This window comes from Notechis scutatus, chromosome 4, assembly GCF_049901735.1.
Source record: "Notechis scutatus isolate UNSWTSFEM ecotype Mainland chromosome 4, rNotScu1.2, whole genome shotgun sequence".
NCBI lineage: Eukaryota > Metazoa > Chordata > Lepidosauria > Squamata > Elapidae > Notechis > Notechis scutatus.
In genome coordinates this window covers 129,707,336-129,735,219 of record NC_142012.1, presented here as the reverse complement: position 1 = coordinate 129,735,219, position 27,884 = coordinate 129,707,336, and the positions used below count along the sequence as shown (strand labels likewise).

At 37.4% G+C, this 27,884-nt stretch overlaps 1 protein-coding gene across 7 annotated transcripts in view; it reads left to right on the top strand.

Moving 5' to 3' along the window:
• EPHB1 (EPH receptor B1) overlaps positions 1-27,884 on the top strand; it is a 385,756-nt gene that overhangs the window by 281,285 nt on the left and 76,587 nt on the right. For all 7 annotated transcript variants that reach the window (XR_015749454.1, XR_015749456.1, XR_015749455.1 and 4 more), the window contains exons 4-5: positions 7,965-8,120; positions 18,823-19,158. Coding sequence is in view for 4 of the 7 variants with exons in the window: in XM_087964909.1 (XP_087821035.1) it covers positions 7,965-8,120; positions 18,823-19,158 (492 nt within the window). In the remaining 3 variants the exon portion in view is untranslated. The remainder of the gene's footprint in view (positions 1-7,964; positions 8,121-18,822; positions 19,159-27,884) is intronic.

Sequence of the window (27,884 nt, the reverse complement as noted above, 5' to 3'; positions counted from 1 at the left end):
TCTGTTAATTGAGGCTAGAAGCAAGAAGAAGATTCTCCCCTCCCTCCTTCGGTGCTCAGACAGCAGGAACTATCAGCCATTTTAGAGAGGCTCTTTTCGTCCCTATTATCAAGGTCCATTCTCCCCTAGATTCCAGAGGGTATCAGGATATAAGGACACCCAGCAGTCTGATAGATCGGAATTCTCCAACAGACCCCATGGGGGGGGGGAACGGGGAAGAGACCTTTTAGGGGGACAGGAAACAGAGGTTTCCATTGTCCACGATAAATCTAGGGATCTCGTTCCCATTGGAGGATGATTGAGACTCTTTGCAGACCGTTGGGAATCTTCCACATCAGATTCCTGGGTGTGTGACACCATCAGATTTGGCCTGGCTCTAGAGTTCCACTCCACACCCCTGAACTTTTTCATGAAATGCCCTATTTCCAGGAATCCTGTTAAACGGAACCTGATAGAGACAGCGATCAATCACTTACTGGAAATCAAAGCCATCCAACCGGTATCCCGGGTTCAACAGGGACAGGGATTCTATTCTCTATTTTTTGTAGTCCCTAAGAGTTCGGGAGGATGGAGGACAATCCTAGATTTAAAACGACTTAACCGCACTCTAGTTTATCGCAAATTTAAAATGAGTATGTTACAATCCATTCTGCTTAGCATAAGAAAGGGTGACTTTTTAACTTCCATCGATTTCACAGAGGCCTACTTACACATACCAATCAGACCTTTACACACCAAATTTCTCAGGTTCTGCTACAACAACCAGCATTTTGAATACATTACTCTGCCCTTTGGGTTGTCATCTGCCCCCAGGACTTTTACAAAGGTTCTGGAAGCCCTGGCTACTCACCTTAGGATCGCTTCTGTGAGAGTCCAGTGCTACCTGGATGACATCTTGATATTATCTTCCTCATCCAAGCAGGCAGAATTGGATACTCAAATTACATTGCGAACCCTGCAACATCACAGTTTCTCCATTAATTGGGCAAAGAGTCAATTGTCTCCCTCCACACACCTAGCTCACCTGGGTTCGATAATAGACACAATTGAAGGAAGGGTGTTTCTATCCCTGAGAGACAGGAGAGCATTAAGAACTTAGCTCAGCTTATCAGATCCCTCAAATAGGTTCCTCTAGCCGATCTGTCTAAATTACTGGGGAAAATTATTTCCTGTATTTCCATTATTCCCTGGGCCCGGTTCCACACTAGGTCACTCCAGTGGTACCTGCTTCCATTTCAAAGAGCGGGACGAAGCAACTCTAAGACCCGAGTATTGGTTCCAATGAAAGTCCTACTCTCTCGCTGCACTGGTGGACCATTCTAGCCATCAACAGGGGTTGTCCACTGCAAGAGACTCACCATCACTACAGATGCCAGTCTGTTCAGATGGGGAGCACATTTCCAGGCCCTCTCAACTCAAGGGCGTTGGTCAGCAGCAGAGCAGTCGAACAGCATAAATTGGTTAGAGCTCAGGGCAGTCCACCTGGCCCTTCACAGTTTCCTTCCGCACATTCAAAGGAAATACATCCTTATTCTTACAGACAACGTTACTATAAAAGCACACATCAACAGACAAGGGAGGACCCACTCGAAACAACTCATGTGGGAAGCAGAGAGACTGTGCCTTTGGCGGAAAGGAACTTGGGTTCCATCAGATCAGAACATATCTCAGGTCTGACAAACACACAGGCAGACTGGTTAAGCAGGGCCACAGTCGACCAATCAGAGTGGTGCCTACACCTGGAACTGTTTCAAGTGGCAGTGCAGAGATTCGGACTACCAATTATAGATCTGTTCACTTCTCCCCTGAATGCACAGCTCCCGAGATTCATTTCGAGATACTCTTCCCATGAAGCAGAGATGTCAACGTCCTCCGTTGCCGGTGGCCTCAGGGACTCCTATATGCCTTCCCCCCTCTCCCGTTGATACCCAAAGTGGTCCAAAAGATGCTGGAAGAGAAAGTGGAACTGATATTGGTGGCACCATTCTGGCCCAGGAAACCATGGTTCGCGGATCTGAGGGGTCTTTCCACAGAAGACCCCTGGAAAATTCCACCACACAGAATTCTACTCACTCAGTGACCAATCCAATACCTGGACCCTCAATGGATACACCTAGCCATTTGTAGGTTGAGTGGCGACATCTAAGGAAGGAGAACCTCTTGACTAGGGTGATCAACACCATTCAAGCAGCTCGGCGCCCCTCAATGAGCCACATCTATAATGCCACATGGAACATTTTCTATAAATGGTGTTCAGAATCCAAAGTAGACCCTTTTGCTCCATCAGTGGCACAAGTTTTAGAGTTTCTTCAAGATGGACTCGACAGGGGTCTCTCACCAAACACCTTAAAACAACAGGTTGTAGCTATTGCATCGGTGGTGACCTGGCATTGTCTAATGTCCATCTCCCACCACCCTTGGATAAAGAGCTTTCTCTGTGGAGCCACAAATCTATGTCCACCAGTGGTACATTGTTACCCGACCTGGGACCTTAACAAGGTACTCACAGCACTTTCGAAGGGCCCATTTGAACCACTGAAAACTACCAGTCTTCATTTTCTCACATGCAAAATATTCTTCATCATTGCTATAACATCAGCACAACGTATCTCAGAACTAGCGGCACTAGCGGCAAGAAAGGACCTCTGTATTTTTCATACAGACAGGGTCGTTCTGCAGCCAGACCCCACTTTCATACCAAAGGTCAATTCGGCCTTCCACAGGGCACAAGAACTGGTTCTCCCAAACTTTTGCCCCAGGCCTTCACAAGAACTAGAGTATCAATGGCACCGGCTGGATGTCCGCAGAGCTCTTCCTACATACTTACATTGAACGGCTCCCTTCAGGAAGACTGAAGCCATTTTTCTATCTTTTCAGCCAACCACTCAGGGGCATAAGATCTCACCTTCAACTATAGGCAGATGGTTGAAAGCCACAATAGCCAAAGCGCACGAGAGGCATCACAACGCATTCAACAAGAAGCGCGACAACCTCAGCGGCCTGGACCACTCAAGCCCCTATAGCAGAAATATGTAGATCAGTGACATGGGTTTCTCCATTGCCCTTTATTAGACTTTACAAAATTGATGTCTTTGCATCCGCTGAAGCCTCCTTTGGCAGGAGGGTGTTACAACAAGTCCACTTGGACAGTGGGGGAGCTTCAGCCCAGACAGAGACCCTCCCATAGGACAAGCCAAGCTTTGGTATGTCCCACTCTCTGGAGGCTCGGAGCAGCTCAATGGAGAAGGGCGTTGGTACTTACCTGATACACCCGTTCTCTGTGAGCTGCGATGAGCATCCAGCCCCACCCAGTATCCCTCTGGTGGGATCCTGTTCCGGCCAATGACTAATCTAACTGAATAACAGAAACCCATGAATGACTAAATCACAGAAGAGGGTGGGGATCACATCACCTCGTCTTCACCAAAACTTGGGGACGCTAGGGAGGAGCCAGGGAGAAGCAACAGCACCCTAACAGTTAAGCCCAGCCTATCTGAGCAGAGACTAAGCACCTCCCGCTCTCTGTATGCTCGTTGCAGTTCACAGAGAATGGGCGTATCAGATAAGTACCAACACCCCTTCTGAAGGTAGCATTTTTAAAAATAAGGCAATTTTTTTCTTTCTTTCAATTTTTTTCTAAGGTCCTATTTTGACAGAGGTCTAATTTCTTGATAATTGCCTTTCTGCTTACATATCACTTCAACTAGTGTTCTCAGGTCAGTGAGATCTTTCAATATTTTTCTTTTATTCAGTATACATGCAATCTAGACTATAAACTTCAGAGTTGCTACCTTACAGCAACTTTGATCCATCTGTTTCCTTTCATATTATAATTGATATGTAAAGAAAGACATTTGGGAGAAAAGAAAGCACAACTAATTCAGCTTTGGGCTAGGCATCTTCCATAGTAGTTGGAGCAACCAATTCTGTCCATCATTGGCATTTTGTGTTGAATGTCACAAAGTATGCAGAGTTGGTAGATATATGCAAAGATCCAACCATTATCAGTGCTCTAGTTTTGTATTTATAAATACAGTATATTGCTAACTTTCTGTTGAACACATATTAGGGTGATATTATAAAAATGCTTGCAATTTGGAATAAGATAATCAAAAGATTTTATAGGTGTCTTTCGTGAATATGGAGACATCTTCATATGAATAGTGAGAAACTGTTAACAGTGATCAAAGAAGGAATCTTTGAACAACTGAAAGTTGAATGGAACTATTCTCCAGACAGTTTCTTGCTTCATTCTCTTATTCTTTTACCCATCCTCACTATCCCTATTTCTTTATCTACCTTTTGTGACAATAATTGAATCTTGATTATTGTCACACAATGTAGATATTTTGCATGTAAAGCATATTATTATTCAGTTATTATGTAAATCAGACATTCACAGCCTACCAAAATGAATAGAAATGTGTTACAGTAGGCTTCATGAGTTTCTATTCTTAATGGCATATCATCCTTCATTATGATTATAAGAGACGATTCCATGTCAAGTTAATGCTTGTTATATATATATTAGATTTGTTTATTTATTTCAGCTTCAAAACCTCCCACTCCAAACAAAAATTTCATACTGGACTCATGTCAACTATTAATTTTAGCTCACCTATCTCATTAAGATGAGATCCCAGCTGTCTCAGTCTTCCTTGTGTACATTTCTATCTTAGCATTAGAAAACTAGAGCCAGACATTTCAGAATATTGAATTCTAGTGGCTTGGTTAAAAACAAATACAAAAAAACCTTCTGCCCCAATGCCAAAGCTACCAATTGGATTGAAAAGATTAACATTTACAACATAGTCAATTGTGTGAGAATATCTGCAGTTGAGACTGCAACTGTTATGCCATGCTACAAAAATCTTGACAGCTGGCCATTTAGGCAGGGTCAGCTAAACATAGTGGCCTGAAATTCTGAAGTAATGTGCCATATAAAAATATATGTGCTATACAAATATTTACAATTAGTAGCAGCAGTTTTGCATGAATGTCCTAGATGCCTGATTCCAAGGCTACAATGCTGAAAAAAGAGAAATTACAAATGAACCCAAATGAATACTAACAGCTAATGCTATTGATTATAACTGCAAGAGTTTCATAGTGTCATTGTACCATTAATGAATAGTAAAAAAATCTTTACTATAATAACAGATTAGTACAAAGCATAAATTAACTTGGAAATAATACTAGTTAGACTAGTTGTCAGGGCCACCATTTATGTTTTCATCAAAATGGAATAAGAATGATAATGATAGCAGTTTTAGGGTGAATGTCTATGGAGATTCTCAGTCAACCAGGTCATGGTTGTCCTAGAGGTGCTTTTTCAAAAAGCAACTGGAGTTTCTTGTTTTTTCTTGAAGATGTTTTGCTTCTCATCCAAGAAGCTTCTTCAGAAATGTCTTTAAAAAAAACAAGAAAGTCCAGTTGCCTTTTGAAAAAGCATCTTTGGGACAGTTTTAGGGTAGTTTGTGAAAGATACAAACTCTTACACATCATTCATATCTAGCTGTGGGCACATAAGTCATTAAACTGGAATAATTTCATTTGCAAGCTTGAATATGACATTTTACTAGAATTCTTCAAATAGATACTTATATGATTTACTTTAATAGAATGTTTAGTTAGGAGTAGGGTATTATTGAAAGGTCTTTGTTTTATTTGTGTACTGTTAAGCCCCCTGAATATTCATGGTGATTTACAACCGAAACTAAAATAAGTTAATATATCATGAAACAAAACATGATGATGTGTATCCATTTATATTAAATATTTAAAATTTGTGTTAACAACTCTGTTCTGAACACATTCCTAAATATGCGGAAATGAGAATGTCATAAGGATCTCTTGGGAAGGCTGTTCCGGAAAATTGAAACCATTTCTGACAAGCAGAGACTTATAATTCTTGCCTCCAAATCTCCCATGTAATGAATTTTCAGGATCATCCCATGAGATGTGTAGACTAGGTGGGTAGGTTCTACTCAAAGCAATAATCCTACAAGTATTATGGGGTTTTGTACATGAAAAGCAACACTGATTTTCCTTTAAATATGAGCCATGGTTAGAATGCAGTATTGCAGCCTACCTCTGCTGACTGCCAGCAGTTTGGCAGTTCAAATCTCACCAGTTCAAGGTTAAATCATACTTCCAACTTTCCAAGGTCAGTAAAACGAAGACCCAGATTTGGGGAGGCAATATGCTGACTCTGTAAACTACTTAGAAAGGGCTGTAAAGCACTGTGAAGCGGTATATAAGTCTAAGTGCTATAGCTGTTGCTGTTGCTATTGAATTACAGATAGAAATTTGTGATAACTTATGGAAAGCCTATAATACTGGTGTTATATGTGAAAAGCAACTTTTTTCTGCTACTGCTTTTGAGTAGTCCTCAGAGGCAGTCCCATGTAGAGCATATTATCTAGCAGTTTCCATTATTCTCAGAGAACTAATGTATCTAGAGTCGCCACATAAGCATACAGAAAACCAGACTGTTTCCATATCAACAACAGTTTAGTCTTGCAGGGATTCAAGATCCACTTTTTAATCCCTTTCCAAATTTTGATAGTCTTCAGGAGCTGGTCAAGATTTCCATCATAACAGATAATCAGAATTGCTTGGACAGAAGGTTTGTCTAGATATTATCAATATGCTTATGATGAATCTCCCTTAGGAGTTATTGTTGGTCAATTCAATTGGCAGAATGGTATAATAATAAATTGAATGAGAATTGTACTGAGTTTTGAAGAATTGTACATTATGCTATTAAAAATTAAATATGCCATTGAAGTGAGCTTAATCCCTACTGACTATAAGGATATATGCAATTTGTGCCACTTCCTTTTGTATTTTTTTTCACTTGTCAATCTGGTTCACAGTCCTGAATTTCCATGTTAAAAATTAATCAGATAACATTTCCAATTCAATATTATAAATGCAAAAATTCCCAATAAAATGTTGCCCCTCAGATTGCTATCTACATGCATTTACTTATTAAATTTATATGCCATCCATTTCACTGTTAAAACAACATATAACAGAATACCTTGGCACTTAGGAGACTCAGAACCAATTCCTATTACTTAGGGATTGCTACAGATATATGGTGTCTTCTACTTTCAGAAACTTTCAGATTATTTAATAAAATATGTACCAAAAGTTGTGAGTTTTGGCAAAGATTTTAAAATAGGGCAGTTAGACTATTAGTCGGAACATGTCAGCATGATCATATTCTATGTTTTTTACCAATTACATTAGCAACAATTCCTTCCTGGGTTCAATACAAAGTCCTGGCATTATCTATTTCAGTTAGTTGAAAAGCTGTGAAGAAAGATATCTTAAACGTTCATCTAATCAAGAATGCATGTACTCCTCTAAGCCTATTCTACAGATGCCTCTACCAAATTAGATGAACATAGAGGTCAGAAGAGAAAGAATACTTCAATAGAAATGCCATGTTTATGGAATTCTTTTCCTACAAAGATTTGTCAGAGGTCTATTTAAAAGTCTTTTCAACAACCAAGCAGAAAAAAATCTTAATATTTTTCTAAGCATTTAATTAATAGAGTCAGGGCTTTCATAACTTAACAGTGTTTTACTCTGAGGATGTTATAAATGCTGCATGTATTCTAACTGCAGTTGATGATTCATCCTGATTATTGTCCTTTCTCTTTATTAGGTGTACCAGACAAGTGTAGTTATTATGTGGTTTAGAAGCAAAGTGCATAAGCAACAAAGTCGGTCCCAAGGCATTCATAGATTAGTTATCCATAGATTAGTTATCTCTTTGCCTGTTTTCAAGACATTTCCTCGTGAATTTTATTAAAATTAAGAGAAGTAAATGCTACATTAAAACTATGATAATGTCATTTTTTTCAACATTTTGGATAACATATATCAAAGCAAGTTTAATCTTTTTTTGTGCTATATAATTTTGATTAAGAAAAAAGTGTCTTGTCTTGTAGCTTGCCCAGCAGGGATGTTCAAAGCTCATCAAGGAGCAGGAGTCTGCACACAATGTCCTCCCAACAGTCGCTCCACGTCAGAAGCTGCTGCCATCTGCACTTGTCGCAACGGATACTACCGGTCTGACTTCGATCCGTCAGAGGTAGCTTGTACTAGTAAGTACTAGTATTTATTTCTGAGAACAGGTTGGCTTCAAAACTAATTGGATCCATTCTTCTTAAATAGTTCTGGAGAAACAACATTCAGGAATAGCCTAGTGATAATAACCGTAGTGATAACCATGTTTTGTAAATGATCTAGAAGGACACTGAACTTCAAACATATGCCAGCTCAACACCTTCCTGCATTTACTACAGCAGTCTGATTTTTTCCCCCAGGTTTAGATTTAAAAGTCATGAATTTTAAGGAGACAATTCCTAAAAAAAAAAAAAAAAGCCACAACTACATATTTTTTCAAACCTGCATGGAAGCCTTAAAAAAGTCTGGATGCTTTAATGAATAGCAGAAGAGTTGTTCACATGATGTCCAAATCATTTTTGAAGAATATGTACACAGAAAAGATTAACTTGTTAAAATTATTTTTAATAGACTGAAAAATGTTAGTTAACCTTTAGCTTTCAGACCAGAACATAGCTGAATACAAATATAGGAAGAATATTTAAGGGGGGGGGGGGAAGCATTCTTTAACATGCACCAACAAGAAAAAGGATCTCATCAAATTAATATTTCCTAGCAAAACAGAAATAGAAGAAACACAGAGAGAGAAAAAGAAAAGAAAACTCATCAACAACTATTATTACAAGATCTGGGAACAAAGGCTCACAATTTAGGGATGGATGATATTAACCAAAATAAACCCTTAATGATTTTTCATAATCAGTAGTAATTTTCTTTTCATGTGAATTTATTATTTTTTAAAACATTTAGGACATAAATACCATCTCTTCATAAGAGATGCATTTGCATTTGTAATGTAGTACTTAGTCTGTTGGTGCATCAAAGCTAGAAATTTAGGATCTCTGAAGTTTAACTTGAATGTGTGCGCATTCAGAGTATGCCAAAGTAATGGAATTGTCTATAATATCTATGAAGGGAGTAGAAGACAATGGATTGACAATCCCATATTGGGGGAAAAGCAATCCTTGATAGCCTTCCTGATTTTTCAGCCTTACATTCAGTGTGATTTCTATTATTATCTTATTTCCATTTCCATTTCATTGGTAATTTAAACTTCTTTTGGAAAAATTAATATTTTAGAATAAATCTGTGTGATTTACTGTAACATCATGTTGCAGAGACATTTTGAAAATTATTTTTCCCTGCTTGGAGACTGCTGGGGTGCCCTGTATTTCCTGGGAAGAGGTTGATCTTTCCAACTTCCTTTGCAGCTGGCTTACACAGAAGTCTATATTAGCTTAGTACTTTTTGCATAATGCTTCTGTAGGTAATTGCATTGTAGTTATGAGTTGCCTGATGTGTGTTTGGAATAAGAGATTAATTTCCATATTCTGCTTGATCACTGGTAACAGGAAGTACAATAAATAAATCTGTTTTTATTGCTTCTTGTTATATAGCTGATTTACACTATGCCTTGCGAGAGAAGTACTGTATGTAAAAAAGTCAATTTGTTGGTTTTTATTTCTGCTCGTTAAGACCTAATTTTAAAATGTTTTAATTTGAGGTGCCAGATGTTCTGTTCCCAAATTGTTATAAGCCATAGGAGTAAATAAATTTAGTACTGTATGGTAGCTGTTGCTGCTTTTTACTTCCTTGCCAGTGCATTTCCTGCTTTATGGAGCTTTTCACTAGTATGCTTTTAAAGATCCCCATTTAGTGCTAGGAATGAAATTTTCATTAACTTCTGTACATTTCACAAAACAGCAAAAAGCAGGTTAGACATTATTGTAAGACTAAGGTAGAGTGAATAGCCAACAGATATTGCACTGAACCTTGTGAAACATTCTGTCTGTGCAGGTATAATATTTGTGTAAAGGATTATGTTTGTTGCCCCATCCTATTCCATCCAATTTCCACTTTCAATATAAGAGACAAAGGTAATTTTTGGACAGCAAAAATCTATATGTCAGGGAAAAAATGGGATAATGACACAAACGACATTCAGCAAAAATAGAAACAGAAATCCGAGGAACACATAAAATTTAAATTAATGGTGTATCAATCAAAAGGGGACAGGATTTTCCACAGCCAATGAAAATATATTGATTGGTAATATGGAAGTCTATATTAGCCCAAAAGGTGTGTTGGTTATTCCAGTTTGAATCCTTTTGTGTGTATAATAGCTGAATAGAGATGGAAAGTGGGGCACCAGGAGATCCCTGCTTTATTCTGCACCAAAGGAGCAGTTGGCAGATAGTATATATCCAACATTAACCTCCGAGGTAATGGCCCAAATTAACATTCTTGCCCATATTGTAATGGTTTGCGTTTGTGTTTGGGCTGGAGGTATCAGAGGGTGTCTGTTTGTGCCCAGGTGCTTGCTTAGTTTGTGATGTGGAGATTTCTTTGTTTGTGAATGCAGGCTTCCAGATAAATAACTCCACCAGACTGATGATGGCAGATGAGATTCTGCCGAAACGTTGCTACAACTTTAAAAACACAACTATAAAGACATGGGAAAATACCCGAACAAAGCTGAATACCATACATACATACGTACATACATGCATACATACATACATTCACACACACACACACACACACACATTATTAAAATAATTGCTAAGAAGAACTTTGTATGTAAGCTGTGGGATCACAACAAGAGGAAGAAAATTTGGTAGGTTAGCATATGATTCCCATATGTTGTGACAATTAGAGAAGACAGATATGGAATTCTCAGCCCTCTTTTGCTCAATGTCTTTTGGGTTAAATGTAGAATTTTAAAATTATGTAGTATGTGTATTGAGTATATTAGTGTAAGAGAAAAGCAGGCAGAGCAGGGAGGGTGGAGAGTGGAATTAAATGAGCCATCAGGCTAGACATTCCCACAAACAGTCTTAGACCCAACTGCTCTTGAATTCCTTTGACTCTTATCTGGTATCAATTTAGTGTTGAGCTTTAATTGATAAATTGTTATCTATAGGCTTAATCAATAAATCTTCTCAACTGCAATTTAGCATATAGTTTTGATTCTTTGTACCTGACAGTTAGAAGCCTATGACTGATTTGGTCTTATTTAGTGATATTAAAAAGTAGCATGCTTTCTCCCCATCTACACTATTTCTCTGTTGCTACATACTTTTCTGAATACAGCCCTAAGCATAGATCCCTGTCCCTTCCTATTTGGGAAGATTCAAATTCCCCAAAGGTTGATTTTATCAGGCAGTACATGGAGTTAAAACAAAGAGTGGGTGGGGCTAGTGCAAAATTATATGGACACCCTTGTTTTTCTTTCTCAATTCTCTCTTCCCACAAACAGCAGATTGCAGGCAGAAAGGGGCAAGTTGCTGCAGCTGGCTTACCTTGCCGATTCACCCCAGTAAACTCACTGTGGGACAACTCACTACAGTCAACTTGCCATGGGACAACTCACTTCCGGAGAAGTAAATGTGGGATAACTCATGAGAGAGACAAGTAGAATTGCAGCTTATCCCAGCCTTGAAAACTACTAACTTGAGAAAGTTCAAATCTAAAGCAAGACAATGCCCACTGCAATTCTCTTTGTCTTTCCCTTGAGTTATCCCACAATGAATTGTTATGCAGTGAGTTGTGCCATGGCAAGTTCACCAAGGTGGGTCAGTCAGGGCAAGATGACTGTGGCAAGCAGCTGCAGCAAGTTGTCCTAGGCCTGATTGTTGGAAAGAGTTAAGTCTCTCTAACCAGAGACTTGAACTGATTTCTTGCAGATAATGTTTGAAATTAGCTTTGTAACTGCATGGGAATCTTTAGGTTGCCCACTTCTTGATGAAGGAAAAGCAATAGTTCTGGAAACTTTATATTAATCAATGATACTGGACTGGCCTTCCCAAACCAAGCTGGTGATAAATGAGCTTAATAATATCCTTTGGCTGCAGGTTCGCTGTATTGGAAGAGGAGAGATTCCTATGCAATCCAGGTTCCAATTTGAGCTAGGCTGCACAAGTAAATCTTTTCTCCCTCCCTTCTCCTTGATTTGCTGAGATAATCATAGCTTTCTTAACAATATGTATTTTCCTAATAAAAAAGAATCAAACCATGACTTTATCTCATAGATAATCTATTTACTGAACAATGTTGGAAATACAATATTTTTGCCACATGGATTTTCTATTTTGATTTGCATTGAGGAAGGCAATAGGACTATAATGTCTGTTTTTCAAAAGTCTGCCACTAACTGCTCAAATAAATTGATAAAAGTTCTATCAAGTGACTGATTGTCAGTGCTTCCAGGTAAACTGAACAGGAAACATGACTAGATAAGCTAATTCTACTTCATTGTAAGGGTACATTAATAGAATCCTGAAAAAGGTTTAATTGACTACTTTGTTCATATTCTTCTAACCTGGTGCTCGAAGATGGATTAAGCCTGAAGTGGCCAATGTTTCCAGTCAGTCACCAGCAATTTCCAAATGGGTTTAAATTACAACTTCCAGAATACACATTTCATTGGACTAACTGGAGATTCTGCAAATACTAATCCTAACTCATCAGATCAGAGAAAATTGAGTTAGTGAGCTTTAGCATTTGTACAGTAAAAAAAATTAACTTTATGGAGTTTTTTCCTCTCATTGGTGAGAGAAAGGGTCAAGAAGTCTAGAGAAAGGATTATTATTTTTCACTGGAAAGAATGAATATGTTTTACAATTCTGTAGGCTTTCACTGTGAGTGTGTATCTATGAATTCAACATGGTTACGTTTTTAAGTGCAGCACCGTTTTAGTCTTCTATGTACATAGTAAAGCCTTTACTGGTAGATGGCTCATGACAAATACTTTATCTGTGCTGATAGGGAAAAAAATTAAATGGAATGGAATTTTCGTTAAAAGGACAGCATTTTTCTAGCAATTTTAACAAAATGCTTTCATCTGTGTAACCATGGCAACAGATCAGAGAAGCTCTCTCAAAGTGCCACTCTGAATGTAATTATGAAGAAAAGGGGAAAGAGGAGGGTAGTAGGGAATTTGGAATAGAGACAGCAGCTGGAAAACCCTCCAGGGCTTGAACAGAGCAGAGGTGGGCTATGACAGATTCAACAGAATTGCTTTTGATTCATTTTCTTTTGAGTAAGATGTTGAAACACTTGCCTGTTAATTATTTTCCTTGATCCCAGCAAAATGGCCAGTAGCCTCTCCACACCAATGTCAATGATATAGTGTCCAACAAAACTATCCCTGGTGGTGAGAAGACTAATCTCCAAATAAATGAGAAAGAACCACAATATCATTCAAATTAGTACTCATTCACACAACATACTTGCACCAGTGCAAGAAAAAGAATGCACAAAATGTATTCATTGATTTGTGACATTTCTAGACCATTCAACTCTTAAATGGCTGTGCTGAACTTTTGCTTGACATGCTGGAATTAGAAAAGGGCCTTGACAAAGCCAATTTGGAGACAAAGAGAATATGAGAAAGCAGATGTTAGAACTTTCTGTGAAGACATTACAACATTTGGGCGAAAGAAGAAATCATATGAAATTGGCTTATTGGACCAAGGTTGAAGTAATAGCTTACTATTTCTGGTAATGTTCAATGTTCTTTTTTTAACTGGGACTAGATGATGATGATGTTTTAACAATTTTGTTTATTTGAATAGAGGAAATGGGGGATATGCTTAAATGGAAATGTACATGTGTCTTTAGTTATTCTTTTCAGTACGGTGCACACTAGAATTCTGCAGCTATTAAACTTCAGTTAATTGACTTTTTATCCTGTTGCCTCTGTAGAAAATCAGTGTTGAATGAAATTCTTATCTTGTAAAGTGCTTCATTATTCATAGATTGGTACTTCCTATGGATTGGTACTTCCTATGGATATGAGGTAAATAGTCTGAACTCTGGTGTCCCTGTTGCTCATAGTAACTACATAGGAAATAGACATAAAAGGAGACCTTTCTAAGACTTCACTAAATATCCATTCTTTCAATCTTACACATTAAAGTGTCAGTAAGAGCTTACTGTATCTGCTATGTATGGCTAGCTTATGCCTTTTAAGATATGTGGATTTTTATGAAATTTGAATTGTATTTCATGGAACATTTAAACCTAAAAGATTTCTTCTGGTTATCTAATTTCTGCAAACATGGATCCATTGGAGATCTAACAGCATAACCTAGCAGTTTGAATTCTCATCACAATTAAAATTACTTTAATTACTTAAAATCTGGCAAACTTTAACTCCAGGCGAGATGGGTGGCATACAAATTGAATGAATAAATAAGATATATATCCAGCTTTTCTTCTCCTGACCTCCACCTAGAACTTGCTTCAAGTATTGACTATTACAGATAAAAAGAGAATTATAGTTAAAGTATACAAACATATCAATTAAATATACTTTAATAATCAAAATTTAATGACATTCAGCAGTTAAAATATCTTTTAGCAAAACAATTCACTAAATTGCTGAACATTTATCCAAACAATAAAGAGAATTGTAAATAAAAAAGGGGAACACCAGGTTGTTGGAGTCTGATCATGAGCATGATGGTTATAAGATAGATTGGTTGAGGATTAGCTCACACAGAAATATAAGCAAATCAGATTTTCTGTGTTTATGTAATGTCAGTACAGAGATGGAAAAATGTTTGGAGACACCAGAAATGGCACATAAATGGTTAGAATGCAGTATTGCAGGCTAACTCTGGCAACTGCCAACAGTTTGATCCTTACCATTTCAGGATTGACTCAGCCTTCCACCCTTCCGAGGTCAGTAAAATGAGAACTCAGATTGTTGGGGGCAATATGCTGATGCTGTAAACCACTTAGAGAGTGGTTTGTAAAGCACCATGAAGCGGTATATAAATATAAGTGCTATTCCTATTTTCTGGATTTTCTGAAAAATGTACAGGGAATGAAGATTGTGCTTGCCTGCCAGACAAGGCTCTATTGTGAATTGCATGTGTCAAAACCTTCATTTTCTTTTCCTGATTTTTGCTTCAAATGTTAAAGTGCATGTCTTCGGCATATGACTCTGAAAGATGAGAGACACTGTACTACCAATGAAGAACAACCAACCAAATATGACTCATTTTTTAAAATCAGGATTGTTGCTTTGTATTTGTCAGAGCTTTGCTTAGAGCATGGCAATAAATCTCTTCTTATAAAACTCAACCAGCATTCAGGAGTTAACAGAGGAAAAACCAAGGACAAGCTCCAAATAAATAAATTGCTTTTGTTGCATATAAAAGAAGCCCTAAATAATGATGATCACCTAGTGCAGATGTAGCAGTCCAGTCTACGAATAGGGGAAGGACAGAGCCAAGGAGAGGGGTAAATAGATGCATTGAGAGTCGCAACCAACCACAAACAAGTCCCCCTTAATTGTCACTGAAACTTAGCTCTTACCAGGTGCTCTTACCAGGTGGTGATAATTAGTTAAGATTTCTGTGCATAGGCTTTCAGCAATAAAACACTTAAATTGAACCTGCATGTATAGACCTGGCTTCTTTCATCTGACATAATCTTGTACAATCAGCACAGGGGCCCCCCAAGGCTGTGTGCTATCTCCACTTCTCTTCTCCCTAAATACCAATGACTGCATCTCAAACGATCCATCTGTTAAAATACTGAAGTTTGCTGATGACACAACAGTGATTGGACTCACTTGAGACAACGATGAATCTGCATACAGACAGGAGGTTATACAACTTGGCTCGTGGTGTAACTGGAACAATCTGGAACTGAACACACTCAAAGCCGTAGAAATAATGGTAGACTTTAGAAGAAAGCCTCCCATACTACTACCTCTTACAATACTAGACAACACAGTATCAACAGTAGAGACCTTCAAATTTCTAGGTTCTACTATATCACATGACCTAAAATGGACACCTAACATCAAAAACGTCATCAAAAAAGCACAACAAGGAATGTTCTTTCTGTGCCAACTCAGAAAGCTCAAACTGCTCAAGGAGCTGCTGATCCAGTTCTACAGAGGAATTATTGAGTCTATCCATCTGCATCTCTTTAACTGGTTTGGTTCTGCAACCCAACAGGACAGACACAGACTTCAGAGGATAATTAGGACTGCAGAAAAAACAATTACTACCCACCTGTCTTCAATCGAGGACCTGTATATTTGCACGAGTCAAAAAGAGGGTTGTGAAAATGTTTACAGACTCCTCACATCCCGGACATAAATTGTTTCAACTCCTTCCCTCAAAACAACGCTATAGAGCACTGCATACCAGAACAACTAGATACAAGAACAGTTTTTTCCTGAAAGCCATCACTCTGCTAAATAATTCCCTGAACACTGTTCAACTATTTACAAAGTGTATACTACTATTACTGTTAATCTTCTCATCACTCCTTATCACCCACCCCCTCCCACTTGTGATTATAGGACTGTAACTTTGTTGCTTGTATCCTTATGATTTATATTGACTGTTTCCTAGTATGATTTGATTGTTGATTATACCCTATGACTATCATTAAGTGCTGTACGTTATGATTCTTGACTATTGACAAATGTATCTTTTATGTATACTGTGAGTATTTGAACCAAGACAAATTCCTTGTGTGTCCAATCACACTTGGCCAATAAAGAATTCTATTCTATTCTATTCTGTTCTGTTCTGTTCTGTTCTGTTCTGTTCTGTTCTGTTCTATTCTATTCTATTCTATCTTCAAAGATTTCAAAAGGAGTACAACAAAAAACCTAGCATGGCATCTGATCCACAAGCAGGAGCAACAGCTGATGAAATAACAATAATGGCTGCTGTTCTGTGATATCAGGATGAAGTAGAGAACAAAGTACACAATTTGTCAGCAGCATTGCTCCAACTAGTGCAACAGATGCAAAATTTGAGGCAGACCACACCCTTGGTAGGGCCAGCTCATGCAGCACTTCCAAGGGTGCGTCCTGTATTATAGAGAAATCATAGAAGCTTGCCAGAAAGATTTTGAAGAGAATCGGAAAGGGTAAGAATCTTCATAGCGCAATGTGAGTTATTTATGGGAACCTGAGTAGCAGAATTTCTAGTCAACTGATCACAGGTGTCCTTTTTACTGGCAGTCTCAAAAGCTCAATGGAATGGGCATTCCCTATTACCAAAACTAATGCCCAATTATGGATAAATATCAAAACTTCATGGTTAAATGCACTCTGCAGTCACCTTTCTTAGTATCCTAAAATAAACCATCTGGTCCTGGAGATCTAAATTTCATTTAAATTAGTGAAATGTTATTCTACTTGGCTTTTCTAAGTTCCTCTTGCTTCTATTAGCTAATAAAAGCAATGGGATTAGGTTTGGGGGCAAATGTTAAGATTTCCATAACATTTTTAGTAAAGAATAAATTAGATACTAGCCTTAATCATCATATGGAATATTCTCTGCTAAGAGAAATAACACTGAGAGGTCCTTGGTGGTCTCTGAGCTTGGTTGTTCAATCAAGCTCAGAGAGCACAAAGGTCGCCTCATTTCAACCCTGAGCTACAAATATTCTCCTTTATTAGTGGAAATGACACTATGCCAATTCAGTTTGGCAAATGCTGCCTGGTAAGATAGGAATACAACCAGAGTCCTTCATTACACTGAATGAAAACTAATAGAATCCAGATAATTTTACTGTTCAGCACTAGAGACAGCTGCAAATAATATAAAAATGTAATCTTTATATACAAATATATACTGTATTTACCAAGTACCACTGGCAGATCTTTTTTAGCCATCCTACGGTTTAGGGCATTCCTACAGGAGAGTGTTTTAAGGAAGATAAGCTTTGGACTCCACATTTCTCCTTGCCCTCCCCTCCCCTCTCAGAACTTAAGAGTTGACTTTCATATTCAAATTAAGTGGATCTCTGTGTGTGTCTTTGAAAAATAGATTTTTGTTTTTTTAGTATTCTAGCTAGATACAATTATTTGGAAGGAACAAAAAGTAATATAGTTTGACTCATATCACACAAAGATAAAAGTCTTAAGTGAATGATACCATAGTACCATGCTGCATCGTAAGAGAATGTACTCATGATGGACATTTATGACCATAAGGCAGTGACACAAACAAGCAAGGAAAAAGACAACGTTCTTGCTCATCTGGGTATGAAGATGATTATGCTGCACAATCCATGAGTTATTTGCTGATATCAGATACTTCAAGGTGACTGAAATAAATGAGCCCAGTAAAAAACTCTTCTAGGAACATCACTGGTCAATGTTCTTAGTTAAAGTGATCGATGAAAATCTGTGTATGAAATATATTTACTATAATTGCTTATATTCTCTTTTAAAATAATAATTCTCCCAAACCTGTTTATGAGTAAAAAGAAACTAAGTAAAAACTAAATATTATTTTAAAATAAACACTCTATTAAAATTCTTCTTACATGACTGCTGATAGTACTGGGTCAGGTAGGTGTGGGAAAACCAGAACAAACTGAATCAAGCTTTTCAAGAGATGAATATTTGGGGATGTGAAATGTTTATCTTACCATAGAGGAAGACAATGAAGATCATTTGGAACATGGGAAAGTCTCTGTCCTCAATAGAAGCCCCACATTAGACAAGCACAAATAGCGGTCACCTCCCAGGTGAATTATTGCAATTGATTTAAATAGTAAATATTTTGTGCAAAACTGAAATAAATCAAATATTCCAATGTTTTAAAATAAAATGTTTTAAAATACCACTAAAGCTATACATTGCAGCCATATATTTACTTGCATAGCCTTGATTTGCAAATTGTTATTTAACAGGTGTTCCCTCAGGACCTCGCAACGTAATCTCTATTGTCAATGAGACTTCAATTATATTAGAATGGCACCCACCTCGGGATACAGGAGGTCGTGATGATGTGACCTATAACATAGTCTGCAAAAAGTGTCGGTCAGATCGCCGTAGCTGCTCCCGCTGTGATGACAATGTGGAGTTTGTACCAAGACAACTGGGTCTTACAGGAACTCGTGTCTTCATCAGCAACCTGTGGGCTCATACGCCATACACCTTTGATATCCAAGCTGTCAATGGGGTTTCTAATAAAAGCCCATTCCCACCACAGCATGCCTCAGTGAACATCACTACCAACCAAGCAGGTAAGATGCCGTTCAGAAACTACCCGTATGATTTTGTTCATGAACATAGGGAAAGAAAATTGCAAAAATATTTGCAACTGTATCTACTGTTTTGAATAGAATGAATAACAATCAGGTTCTAGAATCAAGTTCTATAAATCTTGGTAAATGTTATTTCTTCTCCTTCTCTTTTAAGCACTGGGTAATGGGAGTAGATCTCTTGCTAGGTTCTGCTATAACTGGCGAATTTATGGCACCCGTCATATAGTTCTCATAGTCTTAGTAGCAGAATAATACTTAACAGCTCCCCAAAACGTTGCCTTCTTCCAGTAGGCTTATCTGGGATAGTGAATGAATGAGAAGCAACAGCAATGCTGCAATGTGCAGCAGGCAGGTAACTGAATTTTTACTGTTTTAATAACCAATAATACTGTCATACAGGTAGTTCTCAGTTTACAGCAATTCATTTAGTTACCATTCAAAGTTACCATTCAAACAGCATGGTAAAAAGTGAGTTATGACCATTTTTCAACGACTGTTGTACCATCCTCATGGTCATGTGATCAAAATTTGGATGCTTAGCAACTGGTTCATATTCTTGACAGTTGTAGTGTCCCAGGATCATGTGAGCAGTTTTTGCGACCTTTCTGATAAACAAAGTCAATGGGGAAGCCAGATTCACTTAACAACCATGGTGCTAACTTAACAGCTGCAATGATTAACTTAAACGCTGTGGCTAGAAAGATCATAAAATGGGGCAAAACTCACTTAACATGTTTCTCTTTGAACAACATAGATTTTGGGCTCAGTTATGGTCATAAATCTAGGACTACCTGTATGTTAATCTGGGGCAGTATAACACATTACATTTTGGTTCGATTCTACAGCTATTGCAAATAACTGAAACTCTAGAACAAGCATGTGAGTAGAACAGCAGTCATGTCAGGCCATTAAAACCCATATGCTGCTCCTCTCAGTTTCTTGGATTGCTCACATGGTGGCACTCAGTACTTCAGCTGTTCCTAAAGAACAAAAACAAAATTGGGTTGATGAGGTAGTCACACTAGAAACGTGATCTGGATAGATAACATCTGGATCCACATAACAGATGAATAATAGCTGTACAACTAACATTCTTAGCAGCAAAAACAAAACCACAGCCACCTATAGAAAGAACCAGAATTTCTTCTGGACTTTGTCATTTCTTTTCTCCCTTGATTTTTTTAAACTAGAAATAATCATAGATGATTCAATCGCTGACTCTTCCTTGGCAGAGAATTGGAATGTGGGGCAGGTATCCTGATGGATCTGCAATGTTTGTACATGTATTCTTGGTGGGGGGATAGAAAAGCTAACAGGTAGTGACCCTGGCCAAAAACTTAATGAAGAGAAGGATTAACTGTTGAAGCACTGGGAGATGACAATAGACCACAATATATTTTGGTTTGGCTATAACAAGAGGATGAAAATTCTTATTTTCTGCAATATATGTAAAATAGGAAGCCTTTATTAATGCCATCCCTGAAGAATTCACACCAACAGACACAATATTTTTTTAAAAAGTCTTGGTCTCAATATTTGAGCATTCTATTTCCCAGATATAGGAATTTTGTCAGCTTCAACACATCAGTGTGAATTGGGCACCAAAGATACAACTGAGATCTAAGCAGAAGTGTAATTCTTGGCAGTGATGCCCTTTTGTCCATACTTTCTGTTTCCTTTTCATTCTCTTCATTCTCTTCACCTGGTCATCTGCTCTTCTATTGTTCTATTCTCCAGCCTCAGGTCATCTGAATTTCCAAATGTCTGCCCTTCCTCTTTTTATATAGACCCATTGTTTTTAGGTATGCCCTTTGCTCTTTTTTTTCCTGTCAGCCAGTGTCTCTACTTCCCATTTGTTCATTTGCTTTTTTTCTTCCTGATTATTCCTGTTGCAAAGCTGTGATTATTAAAAATTGATACATTTGCATTGTATCTGGCTTTTCTCTGCACTTATCCAGATAAAGTACAATTGTTTTCAGCATATTAAGGATGCACCCTGTGTTTGAAAGGCCTCAAAGATGGAGCACATATTTGGCAATTAGAAATGAGGCATTAGCATTCAGCACATTTTAAGCAAGTAGAAATGGTGTGCTGGGCACTACAGGCATTTAAAGGGAGAGTAATAGGAATGCAAAGTGGACTAGATAGTGCAGGTTTGACATTGACTCACACATTATGCCTAACATTTTGATTTGTTGTCCTCATTCCCCCCCCCCCCCGCCCAATCTGAAAATGCAGCATATTTCTAACTGCAAGGCCTACTGCTTATGCAAGAAATAACAGAAAAGCATATTACAGGCAGCCGCATCTTCACATATTATGGCATGCATTCACCATCTACATAGTCTTTATTAAATTCTTGAAGGAAAGAAACAGGGTAACAGACTTTAAATAAGGACAAATGATGGAGAAAATTGCATGTCCTAAGTTCATGCTAAAAAGTATTTATGTCAGTTCTCTTCTCTTTAATTAATCTAATTAAGCGTTTTTAACAGAAACAAACTTGAATGCTTTTCTCAGGTTTGTAAGAATTGACCTATATCTTTTAACTTAGCCATCTGTCTACTCATTTACCCATATATTTCTTTTTCATTTCTTGGAAACAGTTATCTCTCCATCTGTCCCCTTTGCCTTCCATAAAATTCTCCATCCAATACATTCCCATTTAATTGATTGTATCTGCAGGGCTCTCTTCAGTTCTTCAGCTTTTACTGAAGTGATAGGCCTGAAGGACTCTCTAAATGGATTTGAGGTCTTCTGCACCACTGACAATTTTATCCATTTGCCTGCTAGGCTATTGTTTTATGAAATGTTGCTAACTGGGCCTTTTCTCAAATGTACATCCTAATTTCCTACGTGAACAAGCTTGCAGGCATACAGTTGATGTCATTATTCCTTTTTCAGCTGCTGTAGGCCAATTGTATATCAGCAACATGTTCCTATACTTCCTGTTTCAAGTTTCAAACACACACATGCACACAGAATTGCTTGGTAAAGGCTGAGAAGACAAGCAAATGAACATAAATCAGACTCTGTGAAGATAAGGCTTGCCTGAATAGTTTTACTTTTTACAGGAATAAACAGAAGAATAGTCAGGATTCAGTCAGGAGTTCAGAGAACCAAGCAAGATTTATCAATCACTCCAAGGATCATAGTTTTAGGGTCAGATCTGCTTCTTAAATAAGGCTGCAGCCAGTTGTTTTAATTAAGGCAGGCATGTCTTTGCTTCATTGAATGCCTTTGCTTTGTTTTGCTTTAAAGTGCTTAAAACCCTTGGACTCTACTTGTCTGTTTCAAGATCTATATCAGTTCCAGTTATTCTAATGCTGCCTCTGTTTGAGGAGCCTCCGTGATTCTTGGTTTGATGTTTCCTAAAGATGTTGAGAAATACCCAGCTAGGCAAAGAGGAGGAATCAAGCAGGGAATTAGTGTTGAGTCCTTGGTACTGCTAAAAGAGACTTAAGCCTTATCAGTTTCATGAAATATGATCTGTTAGTTCCCAAGGCAAGGCAGTCTGGGGATATTCCTGTAATAGGTAAAACAAAATAGTCAACCTTGAACCTTTCACGTATGGATCTGGTTGCTTGTGCCTGACAAAAGGTGATATTCGACTGGTTCATCTGGAACAGCTTTTTCAGATTCAGAGTCCTAAGCCACGATGTATAAAATATCTCAGATAAATCTTCCTTTTCACTTTGCAACAGACATACCTATTTTCTTTCAAATTTCAATCATTTGAAACTGTAAACTTTTTCTCCAAAAAAGTAGGCTATAGAAGAGTGTCTATAGAATAATTAAACCTCCTGTGATTAAAAAAAAAAACATTAGTTATCAGGAGTAGTTTTATGGGTTAACACACAATCAGGAAATTTCAGGAGTCCGTATGTTAAATTGTCTATTCCTGAAGTCTCCTGAATATCCTACTGCAGCTACCTAACTCCTGTTGCTTGTTGTAGAATTTATCTGTTCGCCAATTCCCTTCATATAACCAAGAGGAAGAGCAGTAATTTGCAAAAACTGTTAACATAGTAGAGGTTTAAAGACAGGAAACATAGTGGTACATTTCAGCTTTCACTCTTAATTTGATTATTCTGAGTAGTTTAATCCTGGAGTTGAGCTTCCAGTTGTCAGATTACAGTTGGATGCTTATGTCTGGGAATCTTTAAAACAAGGTATCTTGTTTGTATGAAGAAAGAAATATTATCAATGTTCTTGAGCTCCTGGGCATGTTGTGAGACCATACTGTTTACCTCACATTTTCATCTGAACCCTCTGAGTCAGGGAGACATGCCTTATACTGCCACTTAAAGACAAGGACAAAAACATCACACTAAATCACAGGAAAGCAACATGTAGCTTTAAAGCCATGCACAAATACCTTCTTCCAACCCTTGGCACCTCTCTTGGTCCCAGTTGCTGAAAGCTGATATCACAATGACCCATCACTTTGAGCTGAAATATAGATAAATGTTGTGAAAGTTCAAAACTGACATACCACTTTTTTAAAAAAACAAACAAACACATCTCTCCAGTCATATGTTTGACATGAGAGATAGTTCACTCAAGTTTGTGGCCTTCAGCACTCTTCAACTGTTAAGCACATCCTTTAACCACAAAAAAGTTTTCTTACCTCTGCAGTAATCCATAATGTAGTTTGTTAGTCTGTCTTAATGGAATATGTATAGCAGGTCATAATCTCCTTATCTAAAGGTTATACATATACATGATTTGGTTATAAATGAACTTTCCATGATTTTCTGAAGAAAGTAGAACAAAATTTTCTAACCTGGCATATTATGGGATATAGTTTTTCCCATAGTTTCCCTGTAAGACATTCTGATGCTATTTACATTTCAATTGTTTTGAATTAATTTGCTTGATTAATTTTTATCAACATATCTGTTATGATGATAACAGATTCTATAAATACATTTGAGGAATCCCACAAGTGTATTTCTTCTTAATAGTGGTATATCTTGTCATTTTTCTGATGTAACAAAATGTCTGTCAGATTTGGTAGCCTCTCAAATGACTTGTCTTTAGATATTACAAAATCTAGTATATACCTGCTGCAAGTTTCTGACCATGGAACCAAGATAGCTCTGAAGGCTTTGTTCTCTTTTTGTAAATTAGATATGTCATTTTTGTATGGCTTGATTGTCATGGTTGACTTTTACAACAGAATGGTTGATATCCCCTTCAAAACACTAGACTGAGATCATGTCTTGGAGAAAAAAGTGATATATAGCAAAGAGAGGAGAGAGATTATAAATGAGACTTCTATTTTTTTTCCAGTTTTGATCTGGCTCTCTTCCCATCCTTATGTTGCCAAACAGACTTTTGGGTTTCTTGGTTTATCAGCAAACTAAAAGATCATTTAACCAAGGCCATGCTTCTTTGGCTATCTGACAGCTCTGACCACACCTTTTGTTAAGCCCTAAAGTTTATACTACTTATTACTTTAAAAAGTGATGCTGTACAAGATAAATGAAGGTCATTTCAACAGTGTCCTGGTATACAAACCAGGAACTACAACACAAAGACAACCCATGCTGTGTTTGTATCTTACCAAAATCCTTATTGAAATCAAGATTTTTGTGCTAATGACTGCATGAAATAATATGTTAAAGATGAGACTGTCAAGTTTGATTAATTTAATCTGAAAATTTCCCTGTTAAGCAAATTGACCATTGTATGGGAACATTATTATAGCAAAATTGGCAGAGCTTCCTAAAATATTCCATCAACTCCTTGTTGCACAATTTGTTCCATACACTCTAATGCAATAAGAAGCTTCTTGATTCTGATCCCTGTGCTTATTGTTCATCTGTGTGATTTTTGGAAGGGATTTCTACTTCAGTATAATTCTTTCCTTCATGCAATAATGCAAAGCAACCCATTTGAATAAGCAAGGATGGGGAAGCCTCAGTATTGCTGCCCATCCACCTGCGTACCAATTTGATGTTGATCATCTTTGCAGCATTATCCATGTTAAATAGGCAGGAACACGGGGGGCTTGTGAATGTGGCAATTAACAAAACAGCAATCAAGCTAAGTGTTTAATTTTGGAAAATTATCATCTTCTCTGAACGCATGTGGAAAGATTAAAAAAAATTAAAAACCCAGGATTAAATGTGCTGTGCAAACAAAGGCAGGGCTGGACTGTCAACATCACCCACTAGAAAAAATAAGCAGTCACCCCACTCAGTGAATTCCTGAATACAAAGGACCTGCCTCTTCCAAAACAAAATGACTATAACAGCACAAAATAAGATTTGGGTAAATATAAACAATTCGGAGGAATGTTTTCCTGTATACTTTGTAGTGCATAGCCTTAATTTGTGCCATGTATTATGTTACACATAACAAGTGGTCAGCATAAAAATATTTAACTGCCTAAAACAAAAAAATCCTACCTCCCCCCACAAAAAAGCCTGGTCTTTCCCTGGTTTTTTTAGCCTTGCATATTCAAATAACTAGACTAATAATAACTTGTCATTGGTTATGCTAGTTAGGATGATCATCTGAGTGATCCAAAATACCAGGAAAGCACTGCTGTCTACCCTTGATCTTGCTAAATAAATAAAAAAGCTAAATAAATAAAAAATTCCAATGTCCATGGTCCCATCAATAGTTGTTTAATACCTTTAAATAGCCTTTAACAACCTGCATATCTTCAAGTTGTATGTATCAGCTCCCAAAAGTTTTAGCCAGTGTAACCATTACTGAAAATTGGGAATTGATGTCCACAAACATGGAAGGCTCTAAGATTGTTTCTTATGACTACCATGTGACTCTTAATTTTGTGGCAGCAAATCAGCATAGCTACTGCTGCAGATTTTATCATAGCAGTTGGAACCATCACAAAAATGAGACAAGCATAAAACCTCAGCTTTGGGAAGGTGGGCTTTGGAGTCATGAGAAATAATCTAACAAACAGCACATCAAGAATTCCCCTAGTTTCTGCTTGCTTTTATTCATTTTAGCATAAACAAAATAAGCATTTATTTTAGTACTGCACATTTTTTAAAATCAAACAGTATCTTTGTTGGACTTGGTCTGCTCCTCTTCCCTTTCCAAAAGTGGCAACAAAAGAGTGAAGCAGAATTTTATAAATACCTAGTTAAGCATTGCTGGATTAATTCTTTTTTTACCTGCATACTAACCCTTCTTTCCATCAATACCCTATTATGCATATAGTTATTGATAAAATCCTACCCACTTAGAGTTAAGTAAGGACTTTAATAATACTGATTGAGAAGCTCATATAGGACATATTCTTTCTTTGCCAGCACACTCCCATTTGCAACAAGTAAGTTCCCCTTTCTCATTTCTGGGAGCCACCCTCTTACAAAGCCTGTATTTTCTTGGGATTCTGGTTATGTTATGCATCATGTGTTTTGAGATACATCTGTGTTGTAATCTTTCAGCATTGGAAAATACCTATTTCAACATATATTTGATTGCAAATACATTTTAGTGCCATTTTTTTTCTTTTCCACTGAAATAGCTCTCATGTTTGAAAGAATTGGTGCATATTTAATTCATATTTCACCAGCAAATTTTAGTTTTGTTTGTGTGTGTGAGGACACATGCTTGTGCACAATACCATATTTCTCAAATTTTGAATTTCACTGTTTTATAAATACAAGGACAGTTTTAAAATTAAGAGAAAGACATTTCCAAAAGGAACAAACAATGCAATTTTTAGTATCCCTTTTCAGATAGTTTAGATATGGCCCCATTACAGGGAGTTGTTCTAGCTCAGAAGGAATTGATTATGAATCTTAGAAATCTATTTAGCATAGTGATTTGTAAGCAGAATGAGAAGAAGAACACATTAGAATCATCACTTGTGTAAAAGCATTACAGTATGTCAGGAAAAAAAATGCCCAATTATCAGTAACTAACCCTGCTCTATTCACCAAAAGGCATCACTGCTCACCAGGACTTAAGGGACTGTGGCTTTCAGAAGCATATAAGAGGAAAATCATTTAGAAGGCTCGGAGAATTCATCCCAACAGAGCCCTTACCACATGCTTCACTGGGCTTTTAAAATGAGACAGTTTGATTTCTCAGGAGGATCAGGCAGGAAATTAACTTGTTTAATGAAGCACAAGTGATATTGCCTTGATTCTTTGTGGATTGCCATCCCCAGCAGGAATTAAAAAAAATAAATGCAGTAGACAGATTCAAAGATGAAGTCAGTGATTCTCCAGGAATCTAGCTCAGAAACATGAAAACTTTTTTGTCCACATAGATTCCTTTTTCACCACTTCCTGGCAAGTTATAAGCATGTTGTCCTCCAAAACCAGGGCTGTCCTAAAATAAACCCTAACACTTGTAAAGGGATTAAATCACCTTCTTCTCTTTTCATAGAAGAGAAGTTTATGGCTCAGTGGTAAATCACATGTTTGACATGCAGAATATCCCATGTTCAATTCCTGGCATCCCTCGTAGGATAGGATAAGATTCCCCATTTGAAATCTTGTACTACTACTGCTAATCACTGTGTAAATGTTAATAGTAGCTAGAACAATGAACTGAGTCAATATATAAGTGCTATGACATGTAGAACCTTGCCATAAGCACAAAAACACATCTCGCATTCTATGCTGCTGCTTCCAACCCAATTGGTTCATTGAGAATAAAATCTTCAGATTTTGGCCTCTGCATTGGGAAGGAAATACCAGAAAACACAGTTT